This window comes from Leptonychotes weddellii, chromosome 14 (assembly GCF_054177405.1).
Source record: "Leptonychotes weddellii isolate Sample4059 chromosome 14, ASM5417740v2, whole genome shotgun sequence".
Lineage (NCBI taxonomy): Eukaryota > Metazoa > Chordata > Mammalia > Carnivora > Phocidae > Leptonychotes > Leptonychotes weddellii.
In genome coordinates this window covers 51,779,076-51,800,333 of record NC_138382.1, presented here as the reverse complement: position 1 = coordinate 51,800,333, position 21,258 = coordinate 51,779,076, and the positions used below count along the sequence as shown (strand labels likewise).

Sequence of the window (21,258 nt, the reverse complement as noted above, 5' to 3'; positions counted from 1 at the left end):
AGAGAGCGGGGAGGCCGGTTCTTTGGTGAGAAGTCCCCTTGGACCTGGGACCTCCATGGGTAGCAGGCTCAAGAGAAGTGTGTGCTTTGGGGAATTCACCCTGGCACCAATGAGAGCACGGATTTGAGGGTTGGGAGTTGAGGTTTAGGTCAGGAGACCAGGAGGCTGCACGACAGAGGCCCAGCGAGGCTAGAAGCAGGGCGGGCAGTGGGAGCAGAGAGCGGCTGCCACCACCAGAAGTTGTGAGGAACTCCACTCGGGCTTCCCCGCTCCTCCCCGACTGCGCGGTGCCCCAGCAGGGTGGTAAGAGCCTCTCCCCAGGCAGTTCCTCTCCTCTCCCTTCAAGGAGCAGGGGGCACTCTGCCGTGGTTCTTGGAGGATGTCCCTGCTGGTAAGCTGACCCTTGGTGGTTCGGGCCAGGTGTCCTGCCTCCAACAGGTGGCCGTTGGTTTTCAGGGGTTAGTGTGGATGCGGAACCTGTGTGGCTGAAGACGAAATGGGACTGTCGAGTCTCAAGACTTTGTATTAGAAGTGTAGAGGTTTGCTGAGCCTCTCTCTCATTCACAGAGTTATTCATTCCACATCTATTTCCTGAGGCCCTATGGTGTGCCAGGTCCTTCGCTGGCCCCCAGGAATACAAAAATGAAAAAATACGACAGAGTGTCTACCCTTACATTGTTGGACTATGGGGAGACCCAGACTCAGACACGGTGTGGTTGAATGTGGCGCGTGGGACAGCAGAGGTGAGAGCCGAGTGCAGGAGGGAAGCTCCAACAAGGGATCCTGAAGGAGAAGTTAGGAATTGGCCAGGTAGGGTGGGGGGTGCGGGCAGGGCCCTCCAGGCAAACAGACCACCGGGGCCAAGGCCTGGACTAAGAGGTTACAAATGTTTACGGAGTCTGGGAAAACTGTGAGCATTTAGGTGTGGATGGAAGAGAGCTCCTGGCTGTGGATCAGAATCAGCTGCAGAGCTTTCATATGTACACTTTCTTGGACCTCACTCCAGACCCCCTGAAGCTGAATGTCCAGGTATGCAGCCCAGAGGCAACTGTCCCCCCGCCACTGCCCCACCACCCCCTGCCAAGACATACACACAATTTTGATGCACAGCCAGGGCTGAGAACCATAGGGACATTAATTCTAACTAAGCATGATAGAACTTTCCAGAAATGGAAAGGCATGTCAACAGAAGCTGACTTAGGGGGAAGCATGGGGTAGCAGGGACTCCTGCCCTAAATGGGGAAAGAGGTGAGGAGGGCTGGCTTTTTAAGTCCCTGTCTGCTCAGGCAGCCCATAATTCAGTTTGCTGGTCATGGCTTGTGTCTTGCAGGGTGGCAGGTTGGAAGGGGTGAGGACAGGGAACTGAGATTCATTCCAAGAGAGAAGCCAGACAGAGATGGAAGGGGAACGTCTGCATGAAGAGGAAAATTCCCCCGTCCTGGAGGGGTGGCCACGGGGGGGAGCCATGGAGCCCCTCCAGGAGATGGTGACATGCCTGACAGAGCCCCAGACCAGAGCTGGAGACCTGGCTCTGCCACCTCCAGGCTGGGCAGCCCTGGGGACAAAGCTCTTCGCTCCTCTGTGCTTCAGTGCCTCCTCTGAGGAATGAATGGAAAAGCACCTCCCGGCAAACAGCAAAGGAAAGTGAACGCTCTGCAGGAGCCACGCCGGGAGCCTGAGAACGGGACTCTGATACCAGGAACAGACCAGTTAGCATCAGGACCCACAGCCCAGAGAGAATTCTGTTAAGGACTAAGGGCAACCACAGCGGTTTGGCATGCCCCGCAGCCCCAGTCTCCAGCCAACCAGGAAGCAGGTGGTGGGAAGGGGGCCCCAAGAGGAACAGGGCACTCTAGCACAATGCACTTACCAGTCAAGAGCGACACCCACCACCACGCACCGAGGGCTGCCGTGTGCCAAGTGCTGCCCGTGTCTCACGGGGGCCACGTAACTCGCACCAGCCTGTGATGTAGGCACGCCACATCTCAACCCAGGAGGAGGAAGTTACTGACTCTCGGTCCACAACGAGCAAGGGGCCGAGCTGAACCACACCTGGTGGGACTCGGATACGCACCAGTTCTCTTAACACCACTGAGGACAATGGGGCTGGGAAGTCTAGGAAGGAAAGTGTTCGGGGAGGCCCCAGGGACCACTGAGTCCCTCAAATGTCTTTTCTCTTCTCCAGATCCTGGAGGGATGTATTCCTTACTTCCTCCCGGCTGCAGCGTCCTCGTGCACCTGCCCCGCACCTGCGGCACTGCGGCCTGAGGTCCTGACGTCACCACTGCCTGGCCCTGGCAAAGCCACCCTGTTCCCTGAGCATCTGCCGCCACCTCCCGTGCGAGGCTGTTGCAAGGGTTAAATCAAGTCACGTATACATAAGCACCAGGCCCACAGCGGGTATCGAGAAATGTTGGTCCTCTTCCATCCCCTGCCTTTCTCGACCCCTGTCCAGAGCTGCCCAGCTTCAATGCCTCCTCCACCAGAAAGTCCTCCCTGACCAGTCCCTGCCGCCATGATCATCTCACGCTCTCAAACCTCACTCCCCTTTCCCGTCCCTCTTGCGAGGCCACCATGTGTTACTGGCATCTCTGCCTGAGCTGGACTCAAGCCTAGCTGTGAACTGGTACACTGGGGGACCGCATCAGGCTAGAAGGCCCAAGGGACCACTGCTCTGTGCCCTGCTGCAGGTGCCCTGGACACGCCAACGGGGGGGCCCAGAGCTGTGGCACACAGGGTTACAACACTCCCCAGAGCAGCCACCATCCCCATCACCGCCCAGACCACCTTGGACCCTTGCCTCTTCCATCTCAGCTGCCCTAGAATTGGCTGTGATCCTAGGGATGAACCTCTGCAACACCGCCCAGGCCAGAAGCACAGGGCTGTAGCCTGACCCCTGGATGAGGCATCAGGGGGCCCATGCTCGAGCCTCAGCTCTGTCCAGGCACCCAAGGGCCAATCTTGTCCCCCCCTGTCTGGGCCTCAGTTTGCCCATCTGTACAAAGGGCAGTTTTCCATATACATCTGTACAGAAAGAGGGTAACTTTAAGCACCACCCCCTGCACTAACAGACTACAGTTCTATTCTGCCCCACCCAAACCTCTGTCACCAGAGGTCTATAATCTATAGCCTCTGCCTTATTCCCTTGCTTTCTTTTATCAGAGATGAGTCTATAGAATGTACTAGACCAGTCAAGGAGATTGCTGGGCTTCTGCGTTCAATGACTCAGACACTGCTGGCTGTTTTCATTAAAAATGGGCTCCAGCCGTCCCCACAGTCTGACTCAGTGCTTCAAAACCACTTCCTTGTCTGGGCCACAGAGTACATTCCCAGGAGGGAGGAGGCCCCCATCACTGTGAGGATGGCCGCCTTTCTCATGGGGCCAGAAGGGAGCTCCTGGGAAAACTCTGCATCTCCCAGGAGAGGGCCCTGCCTTCTTTCTCAGAGCCCAGAGCCCGGAGCAAATGTGACACCAGCCAGCATTCAAGGTCACTTCCCTCGTGCCAGACACCAGGCCCTGACCCTGCACTGCTTCATCTGACCCTCCCAACATGTCCTTGAGACAGGACTCTGATTAGCAGGAAGAGGAGCTGAGGCTCAGAGAAGCTGAGTACGCTACCTAAGCTCACAGAGCCGGGAGGCAGGACAGCACAATGTTTGCCTTTGGACAGTCCTCTTGCGGCCACGGCACAAGGTGGCCCAGAGATAACGGGCATTCCAGAGCACCGGGGCTGTGGCCAAATGCCTTTGGCCAGGACTTTCCTGACCTCCCCAGGTGAGCCCACAATTGAAGCCACAGATCTAAGAACAGAGATGTCAGGCCCAGGCACGCTGCATTGACTCTGGGCCCCTAAAAGCTGGCCAAGAGGTCCGGCGCTTCTGCCGGAGAAGAAGGACTCACCGGCGCTTGAGTGTAGCTGACAGCTTCCAAGATCTCAGCGACGCCCTCTGCCTCCAGAAGCCCGCTGGCTTCTCCTGAAGCCTGTGTGGAGACAAATCATGCCGGGAGAGGAGAAGTCACAGACGGTCACTCCTTTGGAGAAACTGCATGTGTGTGTGTGTGTGTATGTGTGTGCGTGTGTAAGAGAGAAAGAGATGGACAGAGCCAGAGAGAGGAACTGAGAGAGAGCACAGTGGCTATTCTTTTCACTGTTCATTCCATATTTTATTGCTCACGCAGATGAGAAACTACAGTCAATATACAGTCTCTCTAACATACCCACTTTCATTATGTCCAGGTCCCTTCAATCTCTGCCAGAGGTACTCCCATTTGCATGGCTATCCACCGAATGAACGTTGGAGAACCATGACATTTGGAGAATGTCTTCCTATTGCTACCTTATCTTCATAATGAGTCGTCTGATGTCAGCCAGAGAGCCTGGGGGCCATCATTTTCTAAATAATACCTTACTCTTGGACTCTTGGGCAGCTTCTACCTTTCCAGTCCTAACAACACTGCAGAAAGAAGGGTATGAATATACAGAAGGTTTCCCTCCTCCCAGCTTCATAGGAACGTCAGGCCAGGATCATGGCCTCAGGGAGGGCAAACATTCTTACAGAGCCAAATTCCACCTCTGAAGGGCTCTCCCACTAAACAGGAAGCATTTTTTTCTAAATGAATGAAATCAACTTATGCTTTGCTTTGGGGTTGATACCCGCCCCCCCCAAAGAGAAACAGAAGCTCTAGGAATATGGCACGTTGTGCTCCCCTCTGACTTTTTGCATCAAGCTAAGGCATCTGCCTGAAACGCCTTTTCTCCCTCATCTAGCTGATACTTGCTTGTCACTGGTCAGGTATCAGCTCCTCCCTTGCCTACTCTGGTTCCTCTTCTTTCACCTTCATGTCCCCCACCCAACCCAGAGAGCTTGGGTTTGAGGACCTCCCGGGTTCCAGTCACCACTAGCTCTGTCACTGCCTCTGGGCGTGTAAGTGTGTGTGAGCAGCTTGAGGACAGAGACAGTTGCCAATGTGTCTCATTATTTCCAGCATCCCCCAGGACTGTCACCTAGCAGGGACTCAGTAGATCCGTAGATCCTGGGGGCAGGGAGGGAGGCAGAAGGGGAGGGGGGGGCATGGAAGGACCCATCTTTCTTCCCTGCCTGCCACTCCATCCCCAACTTAGGAACAGATTCATTTGCCAAGCATAAAAGCTAAATTTAGGTTCATTTTTATAGGAATTTTCACTCATGCCTTAGAGTTTTAACTTTGATTTCAGAATCCTGACACCCTTTCTTGGCAGGAAGTCTGGAAACCAGGCCACGGACTGCCACAGCCACGGAAGAACCTAACACCTTAGAAGAAACGCAACCCACCCCCAACCCCCCACGCCCCTACAAAAGAGATGGCTGAAGCTCTCAAAAAAAATAATAAATAAAGCCCAAAAGCCCAAAATAGGACTTGAGGCAGCGCTTGACAAGTTGAGAGATTTTAGAGACTCCATGACGTCGGGAAAGAGGAATTGCCTGGGCGTCCAGCCGTCCCGGGCCGATTGGCGGCTGGGGGCGGGGGCAGGGGAGATGGGGGCTCACCGAGGATCCTTCGGCTTCACACATCTCCTCGGGGATCCTGGGGTCAGGGTGGATGGTGAGCTGCTGTATGGAGCCCTGGGGGAAGAGCACAGGGTCAGAAGCCACCACTTGCTCGCCCACAGCATGACCACAAGTGGCAAGCATGATTGTCCTTGGAACGGAGAACAGGCCACCAAGAGAGAGGACAGGTGTGAGAAATGTGCTGCCTGGAGCCATGACAAGGGAACAAGCCACCTCTTGGCCTGCTCTCATTTACAGGGCCCTCCTTGGGCCAATGTAATATGAGCTCCACTAGCTGGAGAAGCCCCTGGGGAATACTGTGTTCAAAGCACAGACTCACAGCAGCTTCCTAACTGGTCCCAGGTCCCCAGCCTGTAAGTGGGTACCCTAAGATGCCTGTCTCCCCTCTCCCAGAAAGTGTCTTTCCCCTGTAGCTCGAAGCTCCTTGGCTGGCAGGCCTCATGTGAAGAGGAGTGGCCAGCCAGCCTCCCTGCCTCCACTCCCGCCTCCTCTATCCACCCCTGACAGTTCGTTCTCCATGATGCTCCCAAAGTGAGTGTGGAAAAATTGTAACTGGATTTTAACTTCTTCAGATTCACTCATTGTCTCCCGCTGTACTAAGAGTAAACCCAAACTCTTCCCCCGGTACCATCTTGTATCAGTTAGCTAAGGTATCAGTTAAGTATGTGTGCTGACTAGATGCGTAACTACAGTAACTTAGGGATTTTCTTAGAATGGCTTATTCCTAAAAGCCTGTTTTGATGGGAGAGTTAATTTTCTGCTATTTTTTCAGGGCACGTTGTCCAAAAGGAGAGAGAGAAGCTACTTCTCCCTCTGGCCTTCTAGCCGCCTCCACCTTTGCAGAAATTACTTAAATGCACCTGGCACTCCTCTCCAAAGGTAAAAAAATTGCTGAAGAAATAATAAACCTTCCTCCTTTTATAATGTCTTAAAATGCACAAAGAGCTTTCACTCAGGCCATCCCACTTGACTCTACCACTCCACGGCGTAGGTTTGCTTATCATTGCGTACAGATAAGAAGACCCAGAGAGGATCAGAGAATCCATGTTCTAACGTCATCAGGCTAAACTGAAAACAGGACTGGAATCTAGGTTTTGGGCCCCAGGAGTAGAGCTCTTCCCGCCGCACACACACGCCTCTCTGAGGCTCTAAGAACAAAATAATGAGAATAGTTGCTTGGGTTGGTTGCCCAGCATCCAGGGGCCTCCCTGATCTGCAGGGCTTGGACTCACGGTGAATCTATCCAGCCCCGTTGCTCCTGCATTGCCCACAAAGATTCCTGCACTGGGCTCGAAAGCCAAGGGCCAGGAGGACCGCTGGAAGGGGACGTGGCTGTGCTCCTCGCAGTCCACGAGGAGGATCACCTCCTCGCCCTGGACGACCACCGCAAAGCGGATCCACCTGTGGGTCATCACGGGCACCGGGAAGGCAGCAGCCTCGTGAGACACGTGGGAGCCTGGCTCCGTGTAGTAGAGGATGACCCGCTGGCGGCCATCCTCCACGCCCGAGAGCCGCAGGCCCAGGTAGATGATCTTCTGGAAGGCATCGGTGATGGCAAAGAGCACGCCGCCTCTGTCACTGCTGGGCTTCACCGTGACGCTGATGGCAAAGTCCCTGAAGAAGGTGGGTGGGATGAGGGTCCTGGCCGGGCGGCCAACGTTGGCACCAGGCCCGAAGCTGTAGGCTGGGAAGCCACCATAGCCCGTGACAAAGGACACAGATGAGGGCAGCGGGACACCGATGAGCTCCGTGAGGTCCAGGTGGCCCTGGGAAGCCAAATCTGCAGGGAGGGAGACAGAGGCCATGGCTCACACATATATTCTACTGTGCTTGGAAATGGGGAAGAAAGAAAAAGTTCCAAGTGAAATGGGATTCCTCAGAAACCCCACCGTAGTTCCTTAATTACTAGTTCTCAAACTTTTTTGACAATGACCCACAATAAGAAATGAATTTATATTGCAACCCAATAGGCCCGTTTCAATAAACACGTATCTGTAACATCAAAACAATGTTTCATAAAACATTATTTGCTTTCAATACTCACCAGGCACTCTGATATTCTCCTTTTGGGGATTCTTTTCCTCTTTTTTTTTTTAAATTTTTTAATTTTTTTATAATTTTTTAAAGATTTTATTTATTTATTTGACAGAGAGAGACACAGCAAGAGAGGGAACACAAACAGGGGGAGTGGGAGAGGGAGAAGCAGGCCCTCTGCCAAGCAGAGAGCCCGATGCGGGGCTCGATCCCAGAACCCTGGGATCATGACCCAAGCCGAAGGCAGACACTTAACGACTGAGCCACCCAGGCACCCCCTCTTTTCCTCTTTTATTTTATTAAAAGCATGCTGGAGGGGGTGCCTGGGTGGCTCAGTCAGTTAAGCGTCAGACTCTTGGTTTTGGCTCAGGTCATGATCTCAGCATCATGAGACTGAGCCCTGCGTTGGGCTCCATGCTCAGCGGGGAGTCTGCTTAGGATTCTCTCCCTCTCTCTCTGCCTCTGTCCACTCCCCTCAAATAAATGCATAGAATCTTTAAAAGCATGCTGGCAACGACCTACTAAATTGATTTCATTACCCACTAAAAAGTCCTGACCTGCAGTTTGGAAACATTTTTAAGTATGTCCTAGAATATTCGCAGACTATATAAGGTTCTCCCATCAACTTACAGATTGTTCCTCATTTCTTTCTATAAAACTGGGTAGGTTTGTTTTGTTTGTTTTGAATGAGGTCTACTGTTGAAGTGCCTCAGGGTATGGGGAAAAACTGGGACAAGGTGAAGTGTTCCCAGACCTCAGGGCAGTTGAAATTCACATCATCATCATCATTATGGACATTCCCTGAGTTCTTCTGTGTGGGGCCCTGCTCTAAACTCTTCACATACATTAGCTTATCTAATCCTCACAACTCTGTACCCTTAGCCTCATTTTACTTCAGGGAGAAGTTAAGTAATTTGCCCTGGTTCAAAGCCAGAGCATCTGACCCCAGAGTCTGAGCTCTTATCTGGCTGAAATCCTAGGGCTCCATTGTGCTGGCCTGGAAAGGCCCCCAGGCTCGGGAGCCTCGATCCGCCCAACCCTGGTACCCTGGGAGCAGGCTTTGGGCTGGCTTGCAGTGATGGGAACCCATTCCTGAGGAGATGCCCAGGATGCCAGCAGTGAGACAGGAAGGCAGGTGTTGGGGACAGGTGGACAGGACCCCTGCAGGCAGGACAATGGACCCTCAGGACACCTTGGCCTCAGAAGTGAAGCCAGATACTGAGGATTCAGTCCAATGAGGAGGGCTGGAGTGAGTGAGGGTCAGAATTGAGCAGGGTCCTTCCCCAGAGACCAAGGAGCAGAGCAGACATCTGGTGACTACCTGGACTATGGCCAAAGGCCAGATGACCCTGAGAGTCTGAGTGACCACAGGGGACTTGGGTTTGTGTCCAGAGAAAACGCAAGCCATTCAAGGGCACTGCAGGTAAAGCCCCATCTGACAAATCGAGGCTGCCTTTTAGTTTACCAACTTGTCCCTGTCTGACTGGACAATTAATTAGCCAGTGAGTCATTTCACTGCTCCAAGGCTGTGTCTCCTCCGTGCTATGGGCCCCACGAAAATGATTAAAGGAGACCATCCATGTAACCCTGGTAAATACGGTGGTAATGCAATAACCGTTCACTACTCTTTCCTTTGATTACATCCACTCAACAAGCCCAAAAGGTTGATGGACAGGGGTTTCCGACCACACTGTGCTGACAAGGAGAGGGAGGCCAAGATGGGGGCCTGGACACCCTGCCTCTGTGTCCCCTGAGCTCCCCACATAGAATAAAAATGACCGGGTTTTTCATACGTGATTTTACTTCATCCTCACTGCAGCCCGGGATTAACTGCCATTCTCCCATCCTACAGATGAAGAACCAAGGCTCGGGAAGATGGAGTGACTCCCTGAGGTGACACGGTAAATGGCAGATGTTTTCAAGCCATGACTGGTCTGACCTCAGGTTGGTTCACTGCCTCAGTCTCTTAAGATGGGGGCTCCCTCCCAGGGGTTCTGAGGGGAGCTCAACCTAGTCAGCCTGCCATGCTAATGACTCTTCAGCAGCACGAGGGTGCAACTGAGTTCTGGGTGGCCCAGGAACTCAAACTTCCCTGGAGGATGAGAGGGAGAGAGAGAGAGAGAGATGCCCTGACTCCAGTGCCCCTCCCCCAGCACCCACAGAGAAGACTGCACAACATCAGCAGCTAGCCTGTTGTGTGCGTTTGTGTGTGTCACAAAATTAGTATGAAATATTTAGGAACTACCAAAAAGCATAAATGATAATAGGAAACACATATTAAATGTTAAAATGGTCGATTTTATGTATTTATATCTTGACCCATGATTTTAAAAAGGAGTAAATGAGAGGATTAAATGAAAGAGTCTGAGGTGCGGCACTTGCTCAATCATGGTGGAAATCATCATCATCATCTTCGACGTTCAGGTTCTGAAAGGAATCTCAGAGGGCCCCGATACAATGTCTACCAGAGATGTGTTTGCCCCACATTGTCCAGCACGGTAGCCATGAGCCACGCGTGGCTGTTGAGCACTTGAAACGTGGGTTGTCCCAACTGAGCTGGGCCGCAAGTGTACCATACGAACTGGATTTCAAAGACTTCATTTGGACAAAGGAATGTAAGATACCTCATTAACCATGTGTCTATGGATTACATGAGGAAATGATAATTTGGGGAAATACTGGGTTAAATAGAATATATTGTTAAAATAATTTCTGAAGAACATGATGACGAACACGCATGTGTCCACCCCTCTGCTGGAGAAAGTACTGATTCAGCTCTGGGCCACTCTCCAGACCCGTTCCCCTGGCCACGCCCCAAGGGCAGCCTCTCTGAGGCAAGCGGTGTGCATACTCCCGTGCATGTCTCTACACCTCATGTCAGCGTTGGTATGTTCCGTGGACTCCTCCGACATTCTTTTTTTCCCACTCGACATTGTATTTTGTTTTGTTTTGTTTTAAGATTTTATTTATTTATTTGAGAGAGAGAGAATGAGAGAGAACACATGAGAGGGGGGAGGGTCAGAGGGAGAAGCAGACTCCCTGCCGAGCAGGGAGCCCGATGCGGGACTCGATCCGGGGACTCCAGGATCATGACCTGAGCCGAAGGCAGTCGCTCAACTAACTGAGCCACCCAGGCGCCCTCGACATTGTATTTTGAAGGTTGACCTTTGTTGACGCATGCGACTCTGGCATGCGTCATGCCATTATACTTTCACAACAGTACTCTACCGCATCAATAAGCCATACAGAGTGGCTCACTTTTCTGTTGGTGGGAAGGGAGGTTTTCCTGACTATTAAAACACTACTGCTGTGGACTTCTTACACACATCTCCTGGTGCTTACCTGGGGGTGGGGGGCAATGATTGGATGCTGTGGGGCTATACGCCTGCAAATTCACTGAACGCTGCTACAGTGTCCTCCGAAGCACCCGAGCCGACTTTTTTTAAATTGGGATATAAGTGATATATAACATTGTATAAGTTTAAGATATACAATGTGTTGATCTGATCTACTGCTATATTGCAATATGATTACCACCACAGCTTTAGCTAACACCTCCATCAACATCACATAACTATCATTTCTTTTTTGGTGGTAAGAACATTTCAGATGCCGCTGTGCCCACCTGCAGCATATTCCTACCAACCTTCGGGGGAGGCAGGGAGATGAGCCATGGGAGCAGTCTGTGGGGCTTTTCAACTATAGCGATAATGTTTACTTCTGAAACTAAGCAATATTTACAAATATTCATTGTAGTATTGCTTATAAAACATGTCATGGAAAGTATTTCACAACATTTTACGAAAACAATTACCCATCCTCAACAAAAGCGTAAATCTGATCACGTTGGCACTCTGCTGAGTAGCCTATGGCCGCCCAGCCCAGGGCCCTGGGTCTGCAGTCAGCATGGGGGTGGGGGGCGGCTGCTGCCTCCTGGCTTGAGAAGCCCTTGTGGTCCGGACCCAGCTGCACAACCTGCTCCCCAGCAAGCCCTGACGCAGGTCCTGGAGAGCCCCCTGCTGGGGCAGGTCCTCCCCTCTCCACGTGAGTGTGCTCCCCTCTCCACAGTGAGTGCGCTCCCCTCTGTCGCCCACCCCATCTCACCCCACTCAGAGAATCAGAGCTGATTCTCCATCCAATGCTTTTCCTCTCCAGTTTGCAGCTTGCATTAAAACAGGAATTAATTTTAAGTATGAGAAACCCCAGAAGGCATACATGAAAAGGTTGATAAATCTGGTTAAATTTAACTGCACCGAAATTCTTCCAGTTCTGCATAGCAACAAAAATTCCCAAACTGGTGTCAAATAAAATCCCAAACTGGACAAAAATATTTGCTACATACATCACAGACAACAAACTAGTTACCTTACATACAAAACAGGTGAGCAACAGCCCCATGGAAAAATGGGAGAAGAACAGGGAAAAACCGTAAAAAAAAAAAAAAAATTAAAATGGCTCTTAAACACGTGAAAAGATACTCCACCTCACTCAGGAGAGAAATACAAGCTAAGGCTGTGATACCATTTTCCCCTCTCAGATTGGCACACATCAGAATGTTGGACAGTATGCTGTCTCATGTGTTGCTGGTGGGACCACACACTGGTGTATTGTCTGTGGGAGGCTCTTTGACAATAGTTATCAAATTACAAGTATACATGGGCTCTTTGATCTAGGAATTCTACTTCTATGGATTCTTTAACAGATAAAGTTACATATGTGAAATACAAAGCATGTACAAGAATTTTCACTGCAGCATTGTTGAAAATGTATCTAACTGTCCATCTCTGGGAATGGTTAAATAAATGATCAGTTTTGATATACCATGAAGCCTTTAAAAAGAGTGATTCCTCAGGTACTAATAGGAAACAATCAATAAGATGTATTAAGTAAAAACAGACCCCAAAAAAGCATGCAGAACAGAATCAATATCAGTTAGAAATACATAGATTAATACATATTTCATATATAAATATATATATTTTAAAATATATATTAGATTATCTCTAGAAAGATACACAAGAAACTGGGACTAGAGATTGTCTCCAGGGAAGGAAGCCAGTGGGTGGGGAACATGAGACTTTCTTTTCTCTAGACACTCTTTTGTACTTTTTGAAATTTTATACCATATACATGGTGTGAAATAGACATTTACATATTTTAAAGACATTAACTCCTTCCATCCCCTTTTAGAAATTATAAACCCTGCTCTCCTTGTTTGTCCTCACTCAGATATGGCCTGTCTCTGTATAGAAAGAAAGGGGAGAGAAAGAGTGAAAAGGAAAGAAACAGAAATAAAAGCCAACACCCCACTGGGATTTCTTTTCTCCCCTCCAGGTTTAAAGATAAAAACACAACCAAACCAACAGCCCCCTGCTGACAGCCCTGCTTTCTTCTTCCCTGATTCCAAGTGAAGTTCTTCCTCCTGGTCCAATCTCCCCCCTCCCAAGAAGAAAGGAAGCCCCTTTCTGGTGAGCCCCGCCAGCTTTGGAGAATGTGCCCTTCGAAGGAGAGTAAACGGACCGAGCTCTCATCCAGCCAGCGGCTTATTTCCAAGTGGCGTCCCCATGGTTTCAGGGACAGGTGAGGGTTCAGAGGACCTGGGGGCAGAGGCAGAGAGGCCAGGAAACCTGCTTAAACCAGCACAGCGTTGCCATGGCCGGTACAGCCCGGGCTCCCACGTGGCAATGCTGGGAATCCTGTCGTCCCCAGAGAATCCTGCTTTAAAAAAAAAAAAAATCACAAGTCTATCCAACCTCCTCGTTTTATAGCTAGGAAAATGAGTGGTCAGGAAGTTCTGTGACTATAAGCCACAGCTGGGAAGCGGCAGACGAGCAGAGGGCAAGGATGAACAGAGGGGAGGTGTGATTCGGCCCTGCTGTCCCAGCCCCTCCGGGCACTGGTGGTGGGTTGGCCATCTGGAGAGTGGGCAGAGGAAGCCACCTGCAGAGGAGAATTCTTGGCATTGGGCAGAACTGGGTTCGGATCCAGACTTTGCCATTTACCACGTGGGCAGCCTTTGGGTGGATGACTTAGCAGGGATGTGGGGACATTCAGCCCACCTCACATGTGGGGAGCAAATGAAACGAAGGGTGGGAAGTGCCAATGCTCAGCAAATGGTAGTGACTGGTATTCTAGTTGACTGAAAGGTATAAGCTTAGCAAAAAGCCAAGCCTGCAAAGAGGACCCTCCCTAACTGCCCCCTGCCCTCCTGCTGCCCAGGTCCCAGCTGTGTGAGGGAAGACAAGGGCGCAGGAGCCTGGCCACAGGCCTTGTTTCCACTGGGTTGGCCACAGAGGGAGCCAAGCTACAATCTGCAGGAAGCCCAAGTCAACCCAGCTCTGCTCTCAGCAACCCCTACCTCCCTTCAAACATACTGTCCCGTGGCACGGTGTGGTGGTGAGCAACCCCTGGCCTGGAGTGACCCACACTCAGGGTTGCACCCGGGCCTGCTGGCTCATTTCCCCTTGGCTTTTGCAGGAGGGCCACCTGCTCAGGCAGCCACCAGGGAGGGGAGAGAAGCCAGGGAGCCAAGACAAACAGGCCCAGCAACTTGGTCCATAGGCTTGTCCTGGGATGGCTCTATGCTGGGTGGGAAGTGGGAGGGTGGGGATCACAGCTGGTGGGAACACATCCCACCATCGGTGGGGGGGGCAAGATCGGAGAGGGCAGTCTGACAGGGTCTGATCCTGGAACTCTGGAACTCTCTGGCCTCAGGAACCTTGGGGCCCTTCGTGGGAGGGCCCACACTTCTCCACAGAAATTAATACCTATTCTCATAGGACAGCTGTGTAACTTGAGTGAAATAATACATCTAAAATGCTTAGCACACAGGAAGTGCCAGGCTCAGAATCTGAGGCCCTGGTGAAGGTGAGTGAGATCAGGCTCAGGCTCCACATCTAACAAGGATCTCACTGCATGCTCATCCATCACCTGGAGATCCAAGCTCCCTCCCATAGCCACGATGTTAGGTCCACGGGCCCAGGGAGCCCTCCAGGCATGAACACAGACATGGGGCCATGAGAGATGCCCAGGGAGGGATACAACTCTCCATTTGAGTCCCAGCTCTGCCACTGACTCCATCTGTGCCCTTGGGCAAGCTGTTCTCCATCCCTGAGCTCAGTTTTCCCATGTGCATATCAAGGTGTTAGATGAGATGGACTCTCAGAGCCATAGCCATATAGACATCCTCTAGGTGTCTTCACTGCCTTCCAAATACCTCCTGGGGCTGACTCTGACTTCAGTCTTCATCTCTCACTTCATTAATGCATAACAATAGCTTCATCTCCAGTGGGGATTTCTCAACCCATTTTTCCAATCCGTGAATTGATAACATTTATAAAGCCCCCACATTCTGACTGTGCGCCACTGGGGATATGATGATGAATCTAGAATGCAGGTGCTCAAGAAGCTCATGATCTAGGTGTCTTGGTTAGCAGTTATCCATTCATGCTACTTACAAGCTCCAAAGCCTTCCATGGCTCCCTAGTGCCCACAGGATCAAATCAAAATTCCAGAGTAGACACCCTCTGCTTCATCTCTTCATTCGCCCCCCACCCCCATCTCTGTCTCTGCTCAAGCTGTTCCTTCGATTCCTGTCTTCTCAGAGCTGAATCATCTAAGAAGAGCCCCACCCACTTCCTGCCCTTGCTCAGCTGCACTCATAGACACCAGGGCCCTCCTTCCACCCTATACACAGAACCACAGCATCAATCCCTCTAAATACTCAAATCAGGACTGGGCACAGAGCAGGCACTCGGTGCCATGGCCTGATGAAAGGGGGACAGATAGAGGCCCCTGTGCCTCAAGTCTTTGGCTCAGGCTCCTAAGCAGAGCTCTGGGCGGCCCCTCCAGAGGACATGGGGTGGAGGCATCAGACGGCTTTAGAGATGGACCAGGCAGAGGAAAATCTGAACAGTCAGTCACTGCAGGGTGCAACTTTCCTCCCAGGGGTCCAAAGCCAGTTTCCATGGAAACCAGGGCAGATTCCTAGCGATGAAGAAACAAACAGGACAGGGTTCAGGTTTTCTTCCACAAAGACGACTGCAACCTGGCCAGAGGAGGTGAAGCACAGGAATCCTTCCCTCTCCTCTTCGCAGCCACAGACTCCGGGACATCTGGCATCTCTCTTCCCCAGGCAAGCCTCGGTTTCTCCTTCTATGTAATGGGCTGGTTCAGCCCTTCCATCTGTGGGGTGCTGAGGCAGTGCCTAGGGCTAGTCTGGGCTTTGGAGCCTTGCCTCCCTAGGGAACTGTATTTGGCTTCGCAAAGCTCCATCTCACAGATGATCATCTGGGACCTGCGCCCAGCGCTCGCGCTTGTTAGCATTTAAGGCCGGAAGGAGCCAAGGAGCGTTCCTCTGGCTCTAGGTCAACTAGGGCTGCAGAGAAGCCAGACAGGGAGGGAGGCTGAGGACACCCAAGGATGGTGCATGGCAGCGGCCCCCGGTGGCCACAGGGAGAACTGCGCCTCCGTGAAACCCAAGGAAGTCTTCCCAGGCTGCAGTTAGGAGGGACAATGCCTGTGCCTGGGGAAACTGGGAGCACGGGGATCGCAACAACAGAACCAGAGCCAGAGGTCTGGGTGGGTCCCAAGAGAGCAGGCCTGAGGTCATGCAGGTTGATGTGGCCAAGCCAGGCCTAGAACTTAGATGCCTACCTCCTATCCTTCTCACTTTTCCCTGTGCTGGCTGCCTGGGAAAGCAAAAGGTGCCCCCCACATCTCTCATGCCCACCTGTGACTGTGAGGACCCACAGGACACTTTCATCAGCTTAAATAGGGACACAGGATTCCTTCAAGCTGGTTGGTGTATTTCACTGGAGACAGGGCTCAGGGGATCCAGAGGACCCCGTGTTGTTGTGGCCTGGGGCTGGAGCCAGTAGGCTAAGGGAGTGCAGGTAAAGTAGGGGTGACTACCCTGGGAGCCCCAGCAGGGCCCCTCTGCACTCAGGCTCTGGGGAGAAAGGAGTTCCCCAATACCTCTTTTGCTCCAGCAGCATAAACTGGGGAGCCTCAGAGAACCAAGGGTCCCTCCTCTTGCTCCTTCTCAGGCCATCCTGCCTGGGAGGGAGACATTCTTGCATCTTCTCAGGATTGTTCTTTCCCTTCCCTTTGGATACTGCTACAGGGACATGGCCCCCAAGGACTCTAGGTTATCAATCAGACCTCCTCGCCCGTGGCTTCCCTTCCTCCCCCTTCCCCACAGAGACAGGAAGCTGGGAGCGCAGCAAGCCACAGGCTCTACGAGGGAAGAGTACAGCTCACCATCTGGAGAAGGGGTTTCCTCCACCACATAACCACCAAAAGGCCACGTGCAAGGGTTCTGTGTGTACATGTCCACTGTTGGGGAGCTCGTCCCTCTCATGACAACCCTGACCACTGCTGGACAGTCTTTAGGCTTCAGACCTCTTTCTCCTGATGGACCAAGGCAGTCTCCCTTAACTCGCACCCACCAGGCGGGGCCCTTCTCTGCACTCTGGGACCACACACAAGTTGGCCTTGACTTCTGCATCATGGCCTCTCAGAAGCATGGAGTGGGGGAGAGGGCCGGCCTGGGAGGCAGACTGTTACTAGCTCAATGTATGATCTTGAGCAAGCCCTTCTCTTCTCTGAGCCTCAGGATGATGGTTTCCAGAGGCCCCTGCCAGGTCTGCAAGTCTCCAAACCTGCATCCTTCTCATCTCCCATCTATTTTCCAGTTTCTCTAACCACTCTTCACCGTCCGTTCCTCCAGTCCACAGCCTTCAGGCCTGGAAGGAATGACTCCAACAGGGAGCAGGACAAACCCAGCCCTTCCCAACAGACTTCCTTGTCTTTGGGCAGCACAGCCTGGCCAGAGGCATGGAGTGCTGTGCCCAGGAAAATGTCACAACTCTGCCTGCGAGGAAGGATCGTCCCACCCAGGCTGGAGCCCGCAGAGGCTCCCGGCTCTACCTGACTCCCTTCCTGAGGAAAAGGAACACAACAGAATTCAGGCTGCATGAGATCCATCTGCACCCAGCAAAGATGCAAGAGGTTCTCAGCGAAACCTGCCACCCAATGCATTCCTTAGAAAAAGAACCATTTTCCTGCCAGGGGGGAAAAAAAATCCTGGATCAACTTAGAAAGGAGACCTGGGCTTGGCAACAATCAAAGACCTCATTTTTCTGAATTACAGAAGAGCATTTTTCTACATGTAAACTTAGAACGCCTCCTTCCCTTTTCCGGTTTTCATATATAGCATAGGAATTTTCATGCTCAATGAAGTTACTGTGTGAGCTCTCCTCCCTCTCTTTCTCTTGCTCTCTCAGGTCTTTGGCCTAAACCGAGAGAAGGATGGCTTTGAAGGTTCCTGGATGTGGGTGGCGATGGACCAGGTGTGGGCCTGTGGCCTGCCTACCCCACCCACCCGGCAGGAAGGAGAAGTCGTCCCCCACCCAGCACCCTCTCTGGCTTCCAGAGCATCCCCTTGCCTGAGCACCCCCCACCAGAGGGGAGGCAAGGCATGATCATTCCCTCCTTTCAAAGAGGAGGAAATCAAGCCCCAACCTACTGTAAGCCCCAGTGCAGGAACCAGCACTGAAGACTCGACGCTGGGCTCTGCCCATTACAAGCCACGGCCTCCCAGGCTGCCCCTGGGACTCCTCCGGGTGCAGCACACCTCTGTGTCCCCACAGTCCCCATCCATCCCTCCACCCAAACAGCCTCATCTCTGCATTCTGGTGGTGTGTCCCCTTCCCTCTCTGATATGACGACACATGAGCTTCTGGGCATAGACCATGGGGACCCCTCTCAGTCCCCAGTGCCGGCAGAGCCTGGCAAGGATAATCTGTGAATGAAGACAAGAAAGAAGAACGTCAGCAGCTAAGATTTACCGTGGGCTTGCTGCATGACAGGCATGGTTCAACGAGCTTTCCATGAATCATTTCATCTTCCTACAGACTCTCTATGAGGTAGGTAATATTATTAGCCCCATTTTACAGGTTAGAAAACTGAGGCTTGGAGAAGTTCATCACCACTCTAAGGCTATGAGGATAATAACCAATTAAAGTCAGGATTCAAATCAGAATGGGTGGTACAGCATGGTGTGAAGGTTCCAGTCCTACTCACACAGCAGAGTCACCCAGGGAGCTTTTAAAAAGACAGAGGTCTGCCCCTCCTGCCTGGCCCTGGGGACCACAGTGTCTTCCAGGGTCTAGCCTGGGTAAGTCTGATGCCCTCTCCCAGGGGGCAGCCACAGGTAAGGGTTACCCCTCTCCCCAACCCCAGGCTTGGCTATCAGGCAGACCTTGGCTATCAGGCAAACCCGTGTATGGCCTTGGGAACCGACTTCACTCCTCTGAGCTGTACGGAGGGGCAGCAACAGAAGCTGGCTCACAGAGTCATCATGAGAATGGACAACACAATGAGGACCGTGCCTGGCAGAGGGCTGACACGTCTGAAAACTCAGGACCCACCGTGGGTGCTAGCCAACTCGACTGGGCCAACTCTGGGGGCAGTACTCCCATGCTCTCGCCAGCCAGCCTCCAACTGTTAGCCATTAAAGAATTAATAATATAATTGGATAAGTCGGCCCAGCACCTAAGGAACTGAGGAGTTTAGTCTGGAGAGAATATATGATGACTCCTTCATTCTGTGACCCAGGTCTGCTCACTACCTCCTCCTACGCGCGTGCGCACATGCACACACGCGCACACACACACACTCTCTCTCTCTAACCCCTTGGACTAGGCAGGAATCAGCTCCGGCGCAAGAGCCACATGCAAGCCTCAGGAAGCATGCAGTGGGTCCTGCCATCTTGCTGCAGTGAGGGTCTTTGCCAAACTTGTTCCAGAAACCTGGGTACACAGCCACCACAGGGACCACGTGTACCAGGTGCCGCGTGAAGGCCGGCAGGTGTGGGCAGGCGGGAGCATCTGGGAAGAGTTTTCTAGTCAACTCTTCTCGACGTATGGACCTTCCTTTTCCATTTGGGGAACAAAGACTCTTTGAGTGTGATGAGGGCCTTGAATCCCGAGGATGACATCAGCTGCAATGAGCCATCACTCCTGGCAGGCAGCTCTGGAGGACTCGGCTCAGGGCGCCGTGAGGAAAACTCACAGAAAACGAGCGTGGAGGGGACAGGGCCTGTCGGGGGCACCTGAGGGGCACCGGACGGGAGCATGCAGCAGCCTGCTAGGAGTGGGCACCCTGCAACCCGCAGCTCCTGAAAACTGCCAGGCTTGGCACCAGATGGAGACAAGGAACCAATAGCCGGAGGCCAGGCAGGGTCAGCGCAGACATCTGGACCAGAGGGTTTCAAACTGCATTCCCCAGGGCCAGGGGTGGGGCTCAGGGGAGGGAGTGTACGGAGGGGGCTGCCAGCCGGAGGAGCAGATGAAGGAGGAGAAAGCCTGCCCGTCGGGCCCCTAACACACACACACACAGCCACACGGACGCTCACGCGCACACACAAGCACACTCACACACGGATGCATCTATTCATACACACACGTTCACACACGTACACATACACCCACTCTGACACCTTCACTCACACTCATCCCCTATACACACTCACGGAGTCACACGCACACTCGTCTGCTCATACACTCACACTCACACATTCATTCGTGGATACTCTCTCACACATTAACACATATTCGCACACACTCACCCACCGTCACACGCACACTTGCACCAAAGCAACTCAGACTTCATTTGTTTCATATATTCATGTGATTTGTTCCAATCACAGCCTCATTTGAAGAAAGGGTTCAGCAGCTAAAAACCAACCAACTAACCCAAAACCCCACCATCAAAAGTCTTCCGTGTTACTAATGTTCATGAGGGAGTGCTGCAAGGGAAGCTGCTGGCCGAGGGGCCCACGGAGAGTCTGCAGCCCACTCCTTCTTCTCCAGCTACCTCTTTAAGGGTTTGGAGACCTTTGCCTACATCCTACACACAGGGTTTCTGTTTCTCTCATGTGGGTACCTTTTCTGAATTTCCCCCCTCGTCAGTAAAACCTTCTCAGAATGTCAGATTTGGGTCATGAACCCAACTGACTTCATTTCCTTAGAAGCAATGCTAGACACGGTTGATCAATGAATATGAACAGCTGGCCTGTACAGGTGATACTTGGCACAGAGCCTAGCACAGGTAGGTGCCCCATAAAGGTCAGTTTCAGGAACGTATGAGGGCATTTCTGCGTAACAATAGCTCACGTGCATTGAGCCCCCACTGTGTCCTGGGTGCAAGTGCTTTACCCGCATGGCGGTGGTTCTCAGCTCTGGCTACCCAGCGGAATCACTGGGGAGCTTTTCAAAAATACTACTGCCCATGCCTCACTCCAAGAGAGTTTGATTGAGATGGTCCAAGCGTGGCCTGGGCTAGTGAAGTTGCATAAGGTGATACTCATTCACAGCCCCTGAGTTGTTTTCATTTTTTTTTAAGATTTTATTTGAGAGAGAGAGCACGCACGTGCAGGAGGAACAGATTGAGAGAGAGAGAGAGAGAATCTCAAGCAGACTCCATGCTGAGCATGGAGGTCTACATGGGGCTGGATCCCAGGACCCTGAGGTGATGACCTGAGCCGAAATCAAAAGCCAGACACTTAACCAACTGAGTCACCCAGGCGCCCCAACACAGCTCCTGAGTTCTTCACAACAATCCCACTCTTATTGTTACCAATCTACAGATGTGGGAACAGAGGAACGGAGC

General features: G+C 52.1%; 1 protein-coding gene across 3 annotated transcripts in view; it reads right to left on the bottom strand.

Moving 5' to 3' along the window:
• COL15A1 (collagen type XV alpha 1 chain) overlaps window positions 1–21,258 on the bottom strand; it is a 102,634-nt gene that overhangs the window by 59,095 nt on the left and 22,281 nt on the right. For all 3 annotated transcript variants that reach the window (XM_081803262.1, XM_081803260.1, XM_081803261.1), the window contains exons 3-5: window positions 6,783–7,330; window positions 5,530–5,604; window positions 3,902–3,982 (exon numbers count right to left, since the gene is read on the bottom strand). In XM_081803262.1, the coding sequence (XP_081659388.1) occupies window positions 3,902–3,982; window positions 5,530–5,604; window positions 6,783–7,330 (704 nt within the window). The remainder of the gene's footprint in view (window positions 1–3,901; window positions 3,983–5,529; window positions 5,605–6,782; window positions 7,331–21,258) is intronic.